This window comes from Pseudoliparis swirei, chromosome 9, assembly GCF_029220125.1.
Source record: "Pseudoliparis swirei isolate HS2019 ecotype Mariana Trench chromosome 9, NWPU_hadal_v1, whole genome shotgun sequence".
NCBI lineage: Eukaryota > Metazoa > Chordata > Actinopteri > Perciformes > Liparidae > Pseudoliparis > Pseudoliparis swirei.
Genome location: NC_079396.1, coordinates 21,173,808 through 21,188,879, shown reverse-complemented (window position 1 = coordinate 21,188,879; position 15,072 = coordinate 21,173,808). Strand labels below are relative to the sequence as shown.

The window sequence follows — 15,072 nt, the reverse complement described above, 5'->3', positions numbered from 1 at the left end:
GCCCTTTTACGGCTTCTGCCGTAACAGCAGGCCATACAATGGTTTTGTCCAGCTGTGACTTTTAACTCATTTTAAAAATGTGTTTGAAGAAAGTCTTTGACCACAGAACAATCTCTTTCTGGAGCCATCTGCTACGCACCAGATTTCGATGCTGCCCCATCGTGATTTGCTCCAGATAGTATAAACATTCTCCTCTGTCTGTTGTAGCTTCCACACACTGTTTAAAAGCTTTGATGAATGATCTAAATTGAAGGCGATCTCCATCGAAAACAGGAATTGCTCTGTGTGGTAGACAGTGAGAGTTCCGTGTCTGTACAAGGAGTGTCGTCACTTCATTTTGTCTTAATAACAGAGTGTAAAGCTCTACAGGTATATGGGCATTGCCTCGGGATGGTCTTGCTTGTTGACCACCAGGATTTACATCTGATTGATGTGATTTTATTTCATCAGATGTTTGCCACTTGTGCTTTGACTGAATATCTGCTTTTCTATTTTCACATTTTTCCGCTTCCATTGTTCTTACTACTGTTGATTGAGCGTTGGCAGACAATGAATACGTCTGCTGAGATTGTTCTTTTTGTTCTAGCTTGTATCGATCAGCATGAGGCTTGAGTGCTGTTTCTTTTGAGACATGGGATTCCATTCCAAACGAGATGTGCACTGGAAACATTGACATAGTTATCCAATCTTGCCGCTATTTCAGTGTCAATTTCCGGTTGCTCCACTTTCTTCCTTAGTTGATCCGCTTGATCCTCCAAGACATATTTCCAGGTAGCGCTGCAGCACGTGTCATGCGTTCAGACTTTTCTGCCACCACTTGAAGCCTTGTGGCCGATGCTGTAGACCTGCTGCCGTTTGAGACATTACTTCTTCAACCTGAGCTTTTGCTGGAAGCTTTGGATTCAACATTTGAAATGCTGTCCTCAGGCTCCACATTAACCACATCATTGTGAACATTGATAATGTCAGCATTGGGGCAACTTTCATTGCAAACCAACCCTTGTTTACATCAATAATGAAGACATTGACGCAGAGCATTTTTTTCCCCATTTCACCTCATCCACGTTTCATGTTTTTCTTTTGCTTTAACATTACACTTTTCAAAGGTATCTCTTTGACATAGCTTGTATCACCCATCAACTCAACAATTAGCGCCTTCAGATTGTAGGCTCTTTGAAATGTCACATTTCTTTCCTTTTGCAGGCTGATGATTTTTTCCTGAAGTGGTTTTACTGTTAATTTAATGTTCCGCTTCATAACAGAGTAGAACATTTTACCTGGATCAACCTGAGGCTCTGTCTCAGTTGCGAATCGGCAGCTTGTTCTTCCATTGTCCGTGACACAATTTCAGTTGAGTGAATACTCGCTCAGTTCATTTATAGTCATTGGATTTTTTACGAGCAAACTTTGCTTATTTTAGTTGATTAGTTAGTGCGACTAACGATGCAATGTCCAATTTCCAATACAAAGGTAATTTATTCTGACAATTGTATAATTTCCAACGTAAACAGAAGACAGCCTCGTTTTCTGTCATAATCAATCTTTCCTAATCATAAAATAACAATACATCAAAACATTCATTACCATATGCTATCACAGGTTATCACACAGTCAAAAACTGTGTGCTCCCGCCAATCCAGCAACCCATGTTCCGAGTGATCCCCCTGACTATCGCGACCTCTTGCCCAATTGACAGCGGCCCTCCGCCCCCAAGTGTTGGGGGAGGTCCGACAAAACAAAACAAAATGGCTCTTCACACTATTTGACTCCTGAATCCAGAGCAGCGATATTAATCATATGTGCCCAATGAAACTAAATGTCTCGTCTCCGATTTATGTTTTTTGGTTCGTTTATTTTGGTTACCTATGGATATCAATAAATGTTCTAGCAATTACAATCAACTGACGGCTGACATTAAGATGACAATAAAGATCGTGCGAATGTGAACGTGGTCACAAAGGGCATTGGGTGACTTTTATTTGTGGTATCACATTCCATAAGTGTAGTACATTAAAACACTGCAGGGTTAGCCCCTCCCTACTTCACTGACGCACCCTGTCAGTCGACTACCTTTTAAACAGGTGCAGCAAGACGTGTGTCAGTTTTCAGTCACACCAGAGAGGGAGACTGGAGGTTTCATTCATCATTAGATTTGTAAGTATTTCTTTAATTTTGATTTTTTTTAAACAAACCACATTTAAACTGATTTCTGCAGCATGCCATTTTCAATTTGTGTTCAATGAAACTAAATGCTTATGTTAATGTTGGAAATTAAAGTTAGAGTATAAATTAAATTTACGAATTTCAGAGGTGTGACACAATTGTACATGGTTTGCCACAGCCTCCCTCATGTTGGATAAACATCTCTAAGCAACACGTTTCAGATCACCAGGACAGACAATAATGAAAAAGATTAGCTAAAATTACAATGTGAAATCCCCAGTAATATGCTGCAGTTTAACGTGATTACATGTTGTCAGGCAAAATACACAGTATTAACTCAATAAGGCAGCTTGAATAGCAAATGAAGTCTAATACCGTCTGTCTCATTTGAGTCAATATCATTTTCTGAGTGACGATTCTAACTGCCAGTAAAATTCATCAGCAAATCTACAATTGGCTTCTGACTGGTTTTAACAGACATCATCACATTAGCCCAGTCCTGGCCTCTCTCCACTGGCTCCCTGTTCATTTTAGAATTGATTTAAAGATTTTACTGATCACTTTTAAAGCACTCCTGCTCCAAGCTACATCGTTGATATGTTAGAATTATTATTTCATTATATTGAGGACAGAACTTGAGTTAAAGAAAAATAAACAGAATGGGTGCTGATTTAGAATTAATTAATGACTTGTTATGCGATAGGCGACAGTTTAAGGGTGCAAAATTCCAAATACCGAGTATATAATTAAGGGATAGTCTTGGAATCGTCGGGCGGGCGTTATCCTTCTGCATCAACATCATTGGTCGGGACGGTGTTATAAGCAGTATCCGTCATATGAGTGGAATGCAGAGCAACAGGATTCAACTAGTGGGGCGGAGAAAGCGGTTTTATATCTATGTGGTAACACATGATGGGCGTCTGCATATTAAACATTGTTGCTTAATTCTTCTGCTTCTCTACAGAGTGACAACATGTGCAAGCTCAGTCTAATTACAGGTAAGGCGTGCTTGTCAAGTATTTCCAGAAAGGGTTGTGACAACCACCAAATAACAAAATCATATTTTCTCACTTACCTCTAGCGGTATCTAGATATGCAGACACATTTTGTTTTCTTTACCTATGTTTCTGTCACTTAGACTACAGTGAGAATAAATGAGATTCGGTTAGTGATGCCATTGAAGAATTGCTTTAAAAAAAGGTTTTTCTAGAAATAGTGTACTTATTACTTTGGATAGTCCACTCCACATACACACAGTTGTTAATTTTTTTAAACAAAATTCCATTCACCTCCAATGTATTTGGGGTGACTGAAGAATTGTATTGGAAATATCTCATTAACATGGACAAATAAAAGCAAACCGAACTGTAAAGCTCGAGACTCGTAGAAGTGAGTGAGAAAACCTGTTATGGATCCTTTCATTTTATTTTGTAATTTGTGAGAACTGACCTATTTTTTAACCCAATACTAACCAGTGTGTTACTTTGAAGGTCTCTGTTTGATCTTCGCCAGCTTTGGTAAGTAACATGCATTAATCATAATCAACAGTTTTATTAGTAGATGAGTGATAACTAGTTCAAACCATCATTTATTTTCTTCCATGTTTCAGCCTCCTCCTCCAGGCTGGTGTGTTACTACAACAGCGAGGCTGACAATAGAGGGGGAGATGGGAAGTTCACAATTGCAAATATCGATCCAAACAAGTGCACACATCTGATATATGCCTTTTCCGACATTAACAATGGGAATGAGCTGGTGCCGAGCACTGAAGCTGACTTACAACGCTATACGGCATTCCGTCAGCTCAAACTCAGGTCAGTGCTTTCGTGTATACATTTTATGGAATGATGTTGATTTTGTGTTTCGTCAAACAATCCTTATGAAACCTTTATGCTCCCACAGCAATCCACAGCTCAAAACCCTGTTGGCGGTTGGAGGCTTGGCCTTCAACACACAGAAGTAAGTTACATAACATAAATGTGTGTCCATGCAGAGACGAATATAAGCAGCACTTCAACTTGCTGGTATGAGGTAGCACAGAGAGAGATATTGGTATTTGATGAAATAACTTTCATGATTTAATCAGCAAAATATCTTATGAGAAAAAAATATTTAAAAGTAAAACATAGTTCAACATGCAGAAATATTTCTACCTGATCTTTTCATTACATAATGTCAAACTAAAAGCAGGTGGCTTGAAAAGAATCACACAGATGCAAATAAAAGTGGTCAGTATTTTTGGTATCTGCAAACACTAATGCATTTAGTGTTTTATATGAACGCAAAAAAAGTCAAATGAAATCAGGAGTGTTGGCTGTGTATAGATGAGTAAGAACAAATGTGCAAAATCACTTAAAATATTACTTATAACCATGCAAAGCCATTAAAAAAATGAAAAGTAAAATGACTCAATTCCAATATATTTCCAGAGATGATGACTCACTTATTCCCAGACCTAATGAAAAGCATGTTAACCAGATTGTGCCTATGGTTGTGTATTTGTCTTGGCACATATTACTTCGTACTTTATGTTTCTCTTTGTTCTTAAAACAGAACCCTAAATGCAGCATGTTTTTTTTCAACTGTTTACCAGATTCAGTACAATGGTGGCACAACAACAGACTAGATCCACGTTCATCCAGTCTGCGATCCAACTACTGAGAGCAAATGGGTTTGATGGGCTGAACCTTGACTGGAGGTACCCTGGAGGAGCTGGAAGCCAACCTCAGGACAAGCAGAGATTCACACTGCTGTGCAAGGTCAGATCCTGAATTGATCTTCTGGAAGAGACGCTGTCAGACATGTACCATACTGAATAAACCGATATGAAAATACAACCTGATGTTTAACATGTTTCTGTGTTGTTTAGGAGCTCAACGAGGCCTTTGTGGCTGAAGGAACATTAACTAAACGTGCCAGATTAATCATAACTGCTAGTGTCTCTGCTGAGAAAGCAATCATCGATGCCAGTTATGAAGTCACGGAGATTGCCAAGTAAAACTATTTTATTGTAATTCTTCATAGGCTACTAATAAATAACTGTTGTTATGTTTTGTTGAACGTCATCTCCTCTGCATTTCATCAGGCATCTGGATTTCATGAATGTGTTGACATTTGACTTCCACGGCCCCTGGGAAAGTGTCACAGGACATCACAGCCCCTTATTCCAGAGAGCCCAAGACACTGGAAACCAAACCTACTTGAACACTGTAAGTGCAAGGATTCCTGTTTCAACGACTGAAACACCTTCCTACTTAGAGAGGTCCTTTCATCTTCATGTTTTTGTTTTCTCAACATTGTAGGACTTTGCCATGCGGTACTGGCAGAACCAGGGAGGACCTCCACAAAAGCTAAACTTGGGGTTAGCTGCATATGGGCGTGCTTTTGACCTGTCCACTGCATCCACTGCTCCTGGTGCACCAGCCAGTGGTCCTGGGGAAGAAGGCTGCTACACCGGGGAAGAAGGATTCTGGGCCGTGTATGAGGTAAAACAGCAAGCTGTGATTATTATTAGTTAATATAAAAAGCCTTTCATAAGATAACCGATTTGACTCTTTTTGTTGTGAGACATTTCTGTTTGAATAAAGTCATTGGATCTAAATATTATATTCTTAACATTCTTTTCAGACTTGTCTTTATATTGAAGGGGTTGATATCCAACTGATTGCTGATCAGAAAGTTCCATATGCAGTCACAGAAAACCAGTGGGTTGGATTTGACAACAAAGACAGTCTTGATACTAAGGTATTTATCTGTTCAGTTCAAACTGTTGGTTCAATAACTCCTTTACAAATGGCTGTACACAATCTGGGGGAATAAATATGTAATACAAATATATGTTGTCAACGTGACGTCAGCTGTTGAAATGTGTCTTTCCTCATCCTCTCAGGTCACTTACCTAAAAACTAATAACCTTGGAGGAGCCTTCGTCTGGTCTCTGGACCTGGACGACACCTCAGGACAGTTCTGTAAAATAGGAAAATGCCCGTTCATCAGCCACCTGCATACCCTCCTGGTTCCAGGTAACCCAAATGCATTTACATCGTATCCTGTCATAGAAGGACATGACATTAAGCTTCTTTTTTTGTAAGCTTACTTTAAGGTTTTATATTTTTCCAGCTAGACAAACTTACTTGTCAAAAATAGAAATGTAGGGTTGTAAAAAAAGATATAAAGATTGAAACAATTGCTCGAACGCGAATGCGCTGCCCACCAGCTTCGTTTACCTTAAATAAGCATTTTCGATGTCCTGATTGCATATTTTCTACTGCATATCGGAATATAAAGATTAAATTTTTTTTACATGTCCAATAGGACAAGTGCATGATGCATTCTAATGGCTTAAAGAGAGTGACCATGTCCCAGGGCAAGAACTATTCATGTTAGGCCCTCCGTAGAGTGGCGCTTTTTTGTTTGTATTTGGTTGAATGCCATCATCATTGAGTCTTTACATTACATATAATATATTTTATCATGAAGAAAGCCAATGTGTGCTCTTTCTATTAAGAGATCTCTGTAGCCCTACCCAGGTATATACACAAATTATGTGATTATCAAACAGTTTAAAAAGTATTTAACACAGGATCTGACTCTCTCCTTTTAGATTTTCCTAGCATCACCACAACTACTGCCCCAACCACCACAACTCGCCCTACCACGACAACTCCCCCAACCACGACAACTCGCCCTACCACCACAACTCGCCCTACCACGACAACTCCCCCTACCACGACAACTCTCCCTGCCACGACAACTCTCCCTACCACGACAACTCTCCCTGCCACGACAACTCCCCCTACCACGACAACTCCCCCAACCACGACAACTCCCCCAACCACCACAACTCGCCCTACCACCACAACTCCCCCTACCACGACAACTCCCCCTACCACGACAACTCTCCCTACCACGACAACTCCCCCTACCACCACAACTCCCCTACCGACAGCTCCCCTACCACAACTCCCCTACCACGACATCTCCCCCTACCACGAGAACTCTCCCTACCACCACAGCACCCCCTACCACGACAACTCCCCCTACCACCACAACTCCCCCTACCACGACAACTCCCCCTACCACCACAACTCCCCTACCACGACAACTCCCCCTACCACCACAGCTCCACCTCCCACCACGACAACTCCCCCTACCACGACAACTCCCCCTACCACCACAACTCCCCCTACCACGACAACTCCCCCTACCACGACAACTCCCCCTACCACGACAACTCGCCCTACCACGACAACTCCCTCAACCACAACTCCCCTACCACCACAACTCCCCTACCACGACAACTCCCTACCACAACAACTCCCCCAACCACGACAACTCCCCCTACCACGACAACTCCCCCTACCACCACAACTCCCCCTACCACCACAACTCCCCCTACCACGACAACTCGCCCTACCACGACAACTCCACCTACAACGACAACTCCCCCAACAACCACAACTCCCCCAACCACAACAACTCGCCCTACCACAACAACTCCCCCAACCACGACAACTCCCCCTACCACAACTCCCCCTACCACCACAACTCCCCCTACCACAACAACTCGCCCTACCACGACAACTCGCCCTACCACGACAACTCCCCCTACCACAACAACTAGCCCTACCACAACAACTCGCCCTACCACGACAACTCCCCCAACCACGACAACTCGCCCTACCACAACAACTCCCCCAACCACGACAACTCGCCCTACCACGACAACTCCACCTACCACAATCAAGACTTCAGGATCTGGAAACCCTTGTGAAGGACTTACCAATGGGCACTTTGCTGATCCCAGTGACCCAACACGGTTTTACCAATGTTCTCCTTCTGGTTTTCATGTCCTTTCATGCCCACCTGGTCTGATCTTTAGTGATCTTATCGGAGGCTGTAACTTCCCGTAAGTAGTAAAGAAAATGTCCTCATTAACAAATGGGGAGGTGGGGGGGTATTCTCAAAAGTTACATGTACAATTTCTTCTGATGCTTCACTGTTAAGATAAATATAAAAGACATGCTTGAAGATTCATCAAAACAAATTGTCGTGTATTTACAATTGTCTGTTATTTGAAGTTGTATCTAAATCATTCTGGTGTGCATGTTGTTGTTTTTCCACTGCCATCACTACTTACTTAGTGATGGCACTACTACTTAATAGATATGTGGTGGTAGGATATCTATTTTATTAAATGTATATTTAACACTATTGTATGTTTTTTTCTTCTTTTTAATGTAATGTATCTATTGGGAGCTTTGTCCTCCCTAATGACAGATGTTGCATATATGTTCATACTGTGGATGTAAATAAATACATGTTCCTAAATGTATAAGATAATAATGTTGAATTTATATAAATACTAGATGTTTCATAGACAGTTTTTTCTATGTGAAATTACTTATCTGACCTACATCTTTCACTGTTGGGTCTCTCTGCCCGTCTCTCCCATGTTTGACTATATCACTCGGGCAATGCTTATCGGAATACACATAATCGATTGGTCGAGTAGCGTCACGAGAGATGATTTACAATGCATGCAACTGGTCGGTGTATTTCCTGGACCGCCAAACAAGTGATGTAAAGGCTAAGCTGTGCTCGTTAAAATTGAAGCGCTTCATCAATATGTGATAATTCTCAATCATTCATCAGTTATATATTGAGGTGCGGAGACATCGTTGTCTGGGTCCGTACTCGGACCGCTTATTATTGACCCCTGCCTTAAAGGTAATAAATTCAATTCAGTTTATTTGTATAGCCCCAACAAGTGAGAATTAAGGAAATGTTCTCATAGACTTCTTTATACCAGATAAGTAAGTCACTTTGCATGCTCTTACAAATAATGCAAATTAAACTTGCCTTCACAAAACCCAATTAATTTTAAAGATTTAGTCAGTGATAGAACAGAATTAGAATGAACTCTAACCCTCTTTACTTGATCACCAGGATGGAAATACAAATTACTTCAGCATTATTTAGCATTTCTTCCAAAAGAAGCATCTTTTAATATTTTGTTATCAGCAACCAAAATGTATTCATGCCGTAATTTAATTAATGTTAAATGTAAAATTAGAATTTCAGGTACAATATTATTAGCAGCCCAACAAAAAATTAGACCAACAGATTTAAATCATTAAACACTTTCGCAAAATGGTTATCGAAAATGCGGAAGAGCGCCACAAAGTTATCTAATTTGTCATTTTATCAAAAAAAGGTCATCTTGATTGTCTCAACAGTTATTTCAACAAAAATCTGATTAACAGTAACAGCAGGGTAGCCACTCTCACACTGCTTTGCACCGTTTCTATGATGAGGTCCACAATTCACCCAGCCCAGCAGCATATGGTGCCTCTCCTCCACTGGAGATCACTTACCATGGTTCCATTAACTTTGAGGCATTTGTGCCAATCAACAAATCAACTTCAGCGTTAATAGGTGGAATATCAACACCTTTTAGGTAAGTCCACTTTGACAACTCTTCTTCAGTCATATTGTTTGGTGAAACTGGCATTCTCTTCCGAGTGAACATAATAGGAAGCTATGGTTGTTGGCAAGTTCAGAGATTTCCTGGCCTGCAACCACAACAACTCCCTCTACCACAATGTTGCCGACAACCCCAACAACTCCCTCTCCCACAATGTTGCCGACAACCCCAACAACTCCCTCTACCACAATGTTGTCGACAACCCCAACAACTCCCTCTACCACAATGTTGCCGACAACCACATCACCCACTACATCAACTACTACTACCCACTGAGTCTTAAGAATCTGGAAACTCTTCTACAAAAATGTCTTATGCCCATCCCGCTGACCCAACACAATACTACCAATGTGCTGGTACAACACCTCACCTCCTTAAATGCACAGGTGATGTTTCAAAAAGTGTGTGCTTAGATAGAAGCGCTTCATCAAAATGTAATAATTATCAATTATGGGTCAAGGTCCATCATCGATGCCTGCTTTTCTCTATTGTCAAGCTCTTTTTTATGTTAATTGTAATAAAGGGAAGACCGCTTCCCACAAGATCTGTAAATTAACTTGCGTTCTTTTTTCATACATGTTGGGGAAATTGTGCTTGTGTATTGTGTAATATGTCAAGAATTCAATTAAATATCACACAACAACCAGCACATCATCAAATGTTATTTATTTCTGTGTGCAAATTCAACTTGCCTTTACAAATCCCAATTCATTTGAAAGATTCAGTCAGTGACAGTACATAAACTAAACAAAAGAAGCATATTTTTATATTCTCTGTTATCAGCAGCCAACATGTATTCATACACTCATTTAGATTAATGTAATTATGTAGCATCATCATTTCAAGTACAACAATTTTATTAGCAGCACAACAACAAAAAGTATCAGTTATCTCAGAAAATTAGACCATCATGATTTAAATTGTTTTAAATCATTACAATACAATTGTAAAATCCTTATCCCAAATGCAGAAGTGGTCCACAAAGTGATCTAATTTTAACAGAACAAGGTCACTACTGTCATCAAACACTATTAAAAAGAGTCTTTTAATGTTAAACTATGGAACATTCAATTGTCAGGCTCTAAAATGTAGAATCATGCAGGATCACATAATTTTATTTAAAATGTAGTGACCAATAATACACTGATTCAATGTCCCCATAATTATTCAGTTTGTAATAACACAGACCTTTGTGTTGCAGTTCATCCATACCGTCTATTCCTTAAAGTTCATGGATAGAGCCGTGAGGCGTAGGGAGCTTCTGAATGTCACAGTTTTTAATCAGACTGAAGTAAAATACGACAAGCTCCTCGTAGTTCTTTTTGGAAATCCGTTCATTGATGCCATGGAATCTTTAAAAAAAGAAAGAAAAACAACTTATGGAATCGAAAGAAGAGACAATATGTTTCCGTGATACAATTTCCTTGCGCTATTCTTGCAGGATCCTTTAATAAGGGTGCTTTTTAAATCACCAAAGCTGAGTGGCAAACTGGGTTTAAAGTTGTTTCCATACAAAAAACTCTTAACATTGTAGTTGTTCAACAGTCTGAACAGTACAAGTGTGTGACTTAAAAGTGTTGCCAACAGCAGAAAGCTCTTTTGGATCATTTGGCCTCCTAGTATGCCAGATATCACCCTGGTAACGCAGTTTATTATTCTCTCTGCAGCAGGCTTTATTAAGACAATAGTTATCCAATACTAGACGAACTAGATCTTACCTTTGGGCATCACCGGGTTTAAACCAGATAGGGGCGAAGCGATAAATATCATTCGTCAGGTCTTTAAAGTGTCGACTGTCTGTGTTCCCAATACAGATACCTGAACATAGAAACAATAGATTAGAACAGTTATTGAATATTTTGACTGAACCAACTGCATTTTTAAACCATTAAGTCCATCTGGATTATACCTGGAGCCACTGTAACAGTTGGAAACACGTCCAACACAGTTTTCTTAATGATTTGGTAGCCAAACGACGTCTCATCCATAGAGCTCACAGGCAAGGGGTCAAATCCATCAACAAGCTCTAGCTTCACTCGTTGGTCCCCCACTGTGGACCGGACGAGGTCCAGGACCTCGACGTGACGGAAAACATCGAATTTAACTCAAAATATTCATGAAGATACATAATGAATTCTCAAACAGGAGAATCAAACTGCTGACTACCTCTCGGAGGGACTGTGCCGAGTGGATTCGTAGATTTACATAAGCTTCAGCGAGGGACGGGATGATATTCACCTATGTGGTGGGAAAGAATTTAAGTTTGTGCTCAGGAAAACTGAAAGGCTTGCCATCCAATTCACAATCAAATCCTGTGAGTGATCCTACATTTCAGAATAAATAACTGTACCTTAACTCCTGCATTAAACATGGTGACCGCTGTAGTTGTCCTCACAAACGCATTCGTGTCTGGTTTTCTTTCAAGTACCCTGTAACATAAAACATGATAAATTAATCATTCCAATGGGCACAATCAGAAGAAAATGTGCTAAATTCATTTTACGACGTAGTTACCTGCCTAAGAGTGGGGCAAACAGCCACAAATTTGACATTATGAACTTCATTGGAAGTCCGAACTGAAAAATAAGAATAAGTAACGGTGTAACAACATTAAAGATGTAATATGCTGTTAAAGTGATGGCAATGATGGACACAGAGCTAGTTCCTCTTACCTTGTGAGCCAGATGCTCAAATGTTCCACGTTCAGGCCCGTGACCAAATAATCTGGGCATAGGGTTTTCCTCTAGTCTAAGCAATAGCATGACATAATTAAAGTATTAGATTTAGTTTGAAGAGTGATACAAAAAAAGTAAATGTAGACTGTAGCTAAACATATATATATATATTTTTGTAATCTTAATTTGAAGAATATCACCTTTTGACTGCTGCAGCCAAGATCCCAATACTGGACTCTCTGGGAGGCATTGAGGAGTGACCAGGAACCATGGACACACTAAGCTTCACAGTAGCCGAACCCTTTTCACTTATCCCAATTCTACAAAGCAAGTGTCCAAATGTTAATCAACTATATCATATTGTATACAATTTAATGGTGACATGCAATGTTATGCTATGCTTGCGAGTGTGTTGTGATGACAGGCTTGATCCGATTATTTGCTTTTAACATGTAAAGTCTGTAAACTAAATATCATGTGTCCACAAGAGCATAGCAGGTTCTCACAGTGCAGCAGGTCCTTCAAGACCACTGATGACCCCATCGAGTACAGCCAGGCCCTCGTCCAGGACAAACGACAGCTGCACACCCCGCTGCTTCAGCACACGCACTATGTTCATTGCCCCCTTGTATCCACCGACCTTTAAAGAAGAAGGAAAAGGACAAAGACATTGATAATAGTGTAAATTGTATCTCGGTTCGTAATTTCAAATAGTACGAATTTTAATGAATATCTTAGGTACTTCTTCATCATGACCTAGACCAATGTAAAATCCTCTCCGTGGAGCAAAGCCTTTTATCAGTAAGTACTCCAGTGCCTGAAGAATTCCCTGGAAGATATGAATAGTGTTTGATTAGTCTGGTTGGCACATGAAAAAGCAGTTATTCAATTCATCTCTGTAATGGCAAGGTCCTTAAAACTATAACATGTTCTCGCACCATTAAAGAGCCTTTGTCATCAATGGTCCCTCTACCGTAGATGAAGCCATCTATCTCCTTGGCGGAAAATGGTGGGGCCTCCCAGCCATCCGATTCTGAGGCAGGTACTACATCTATGTGGGCCAGCAGCAGGTATGGCACCAGGACAGACTGCAATCCTGGGACCCAAAACAGGTGGCTGTAGTTGGCCACCAATTCATGACGAACCAAGCTTGAAGAGAAAACTGTTGGGAAGGCTGACACAGGAAGAAGAGTACAAGCTTAAACGGTGAACACCATCTTTTTACAAATTAAGGTCAGTTTAATACTCAGCCTATATTTCTTTTAAAAGGAGTATAACTTAATGTGTAACTCTACGGAAACGTGAACATCTGCAAAGATCTCCAAAGATGTGATTTGGCATGAGGGCTGAAACATGGGTCTAACCAATAAAAGATGCTATCTGTTGCATTTTGGCAAAATTACATCTTTGGTGCTTAACACATACAGGGGACTAAAAGTCATGATAATGCCGCCTCTGTCGCCTTCGTCTGTGAGCACACAACCATAACGGAACACATTAAATAAAGCTAGAATACACTTTTAATTTCTTCTTAATAGCCTTATTCTATTTACATGGCTGACTTAATTATACAATAAGTAAAGCTGAAAACAGTTGATTAATCAATTATTTAATAAATAAAAAACTAATATAGAAAAGTAATTTTTCAAGAAAACTAAAAGCTACATTTTCTGTCACTCAATGAAAGTAACACACACATATATATATATATATATATATAGATTATACATATATACATATATTATATATATATATATATATAATAGATATAAAGACATAAAAATACAAATAAATAGATATACAATATAAAATATATATATATATAAATACAAATTAAAATGTGTCTTCTTTGGCCTAAATGGAAACTTAATGTCTCGTGAGAAAACCTGAATTAAATAACACATGAAAATACTATAGCATTAGCTGTTAGTCAGGCTGCTGGCACCGGAAACATCAACATCAGAGGGACACACTTTGATATTAAATGGCTGGAAGCCTTCCTTAAAGAACGCAATGGCATGAATGGGGCCTTATTGTGCGATTATAAACACATTACCAGTCATGTGAGAGAAGCAAAGGGGATTCTGGTTTTTTTTAAAAGCACGTCCACCACATCTAACGTAGCTAACGTGTTAGCTCCGGTTGTAGCTGGCAGAGACACAATCAACGTGAGGTAAAGTACTTTAAATGTTTGTGTTAGCCCCGTGAACTAGCTGCACACAATCATTCGCACTTGTGCACGTTAATTTGCGGCTTTTTAATTCAACGTTACCTTTCCGGAGGAAGCTGTCAAACTCAAGCAGCGCGGTGGTGTTGCTCTCCTCCCCCGAAAAGGACACCGTGGGGATCCGGATAGCCTCTGCACACACACACAGATAACGCTCGTTAACGGCGTCCCTTCCCGGCCACCGTCCACACTGTGCATCGAGCTTCTTCCGTTAAACTTCACCGACGAGCAGGCGAAGGACAAATTACCTTTAAAATGCGCGAGGAGCTGCTCTCGCTGGGGGTCGTCTATGACGAGCGAGATGTTGCTCGTCTTTTCCCAACGCGCGAGCTTCAGTCCAACATTCACGTCCAGGGAGAGCGTCCTGATAGACGCGATGGTGAATAACAGCAGCGCTGTAATGAGGAGACTACTTAAAATAATCTTTAAAAACTTGAATATTTTGAACTTTGTCCCCGAGTCGGTCATGGTCTGTGGTGACAGCGGAACTCATTCACCGAGACTGTGTGCAGACAGCGGTG

The 15,072-nt window shown here is 40.3% G+C and overlaps 2 protein-coding genes across 2 annotated transcripts; one reads left to right on the top strand and one right to left on the bottom strand.

Annotated features, from left to right (window-relative positions):
• Window positions 1-2,124: 2,124 nt before the first annotated feature.
• Window positions 2,125-7,786, top strand: LOC130200099 (chitinase-3-like protein 2). The gene is made up of 13 exons (XM_056424075.1): window positions 2,125-2,154; window positions 3,128-3,161; window positions 3,654-3,680; window positions 3,773-3,977; window positions 4,066-4,122; window positions 4,757-4,922; window positions 5,033-5,157; window positions 5,249-5,372; window positions 5,466-5,648; window positions 5,791-5,907; window positions 6,053-6,185; window positions 6,767-7,110; window positions 7,286-7,786. The coding sequence occupies exons 2-13, from the start codon at window positions 3,137-3,139 to the stop codon at window positions 7,784-7,786; spliced, it is 2,007 nt and encodes a 668-aa protein (XP_056280050.1). The 5' UTR covers window positions 2,125-2,154; window positions 3,128-3,136.
• A 2,512-nt stretch (window positions 7,787-10,298) lies between these two features.
• pm20d1.2 (peptidase M20 domain containing 1, tandem duplicate 2) lies at window positions 10,299-15,051 on the bottom strand. Its single transcript, XM_056422738.1, has 13 exons — window positions 14,800-15,051; window positions 14,597-14,683; window positions 13,263-13,498; window positions 13,067-13,153; window positions 12,831-12,964; window positions 12,525-12,644; window positions 12,322-12,397; window positions 12,164-12,225; window positions 12,000-12,078; window positions 11,816-11,887; window positions 11,559-11,724; window positions 11,368-11,467; window positions 10,299-11,001 (listed from the first exon to the last, which is right to left on the bottom strand). The coding sequence occupies exons 1-13, from the start codon at window positions 15,017-15,019 to the stop codon at window positions 10,872-10,874; spliced, it is 1,569 nt and encodes a 522-aa protein (XP_056278713.1). The 5' UTR covers window positions 15,020-15,051; the 3' UTR covers window positions 10,299-10,871.
• Window positions 15,052-15,072: the final 21 nt, after the last annotated feature.

Excerpts from the sequence above, each read along its gene's own strand:
- pm20d1.2 (XM_056422738.1), bottom strand. The coding sequence starts at position 15,019 with ATGACCGACTCGGGGACAAAGTTCAAAATATTCAAGTTTTTAAAGATT. Across the intron at positions 12,398-12,524 it reads TTGGCTGCAGCAGTCAAAAG|ACTAGAGGAAAACCCTATGC; the intron begins GTGATATTCTTC and ends GCTATTGCTTAG. Across the intron at positions 11,888-11,999 it reads TGTTTAATGCAGGAGTTAAG|GTGAATATCATCCCGTCCCT; the intron begins GTACAGTTATTT and ends CCCACCACATAG.
- LOC130200099 (XM_056424075.1), top strand. The coding sequence starts at position 3,137 with ATGTGCAAGCTCAGTCTAATTACAG. Across the intron at positions 3,681-3,772 it reads TTTGATCTTCGCCAGCTTTG|CCTCCTCCTCCAGGCTGGTG; the intron begins GTAAGTAACATG and ends TCCATGTTTCAG. Across the intron at positions 3,978-4,065 it reads TTCCGTCAGCTCAAACTCAG|CAATCCACAGCTCAAAACCC; the intron begins GTCAGTGCTTTC and ends ATGCTCCCACAG.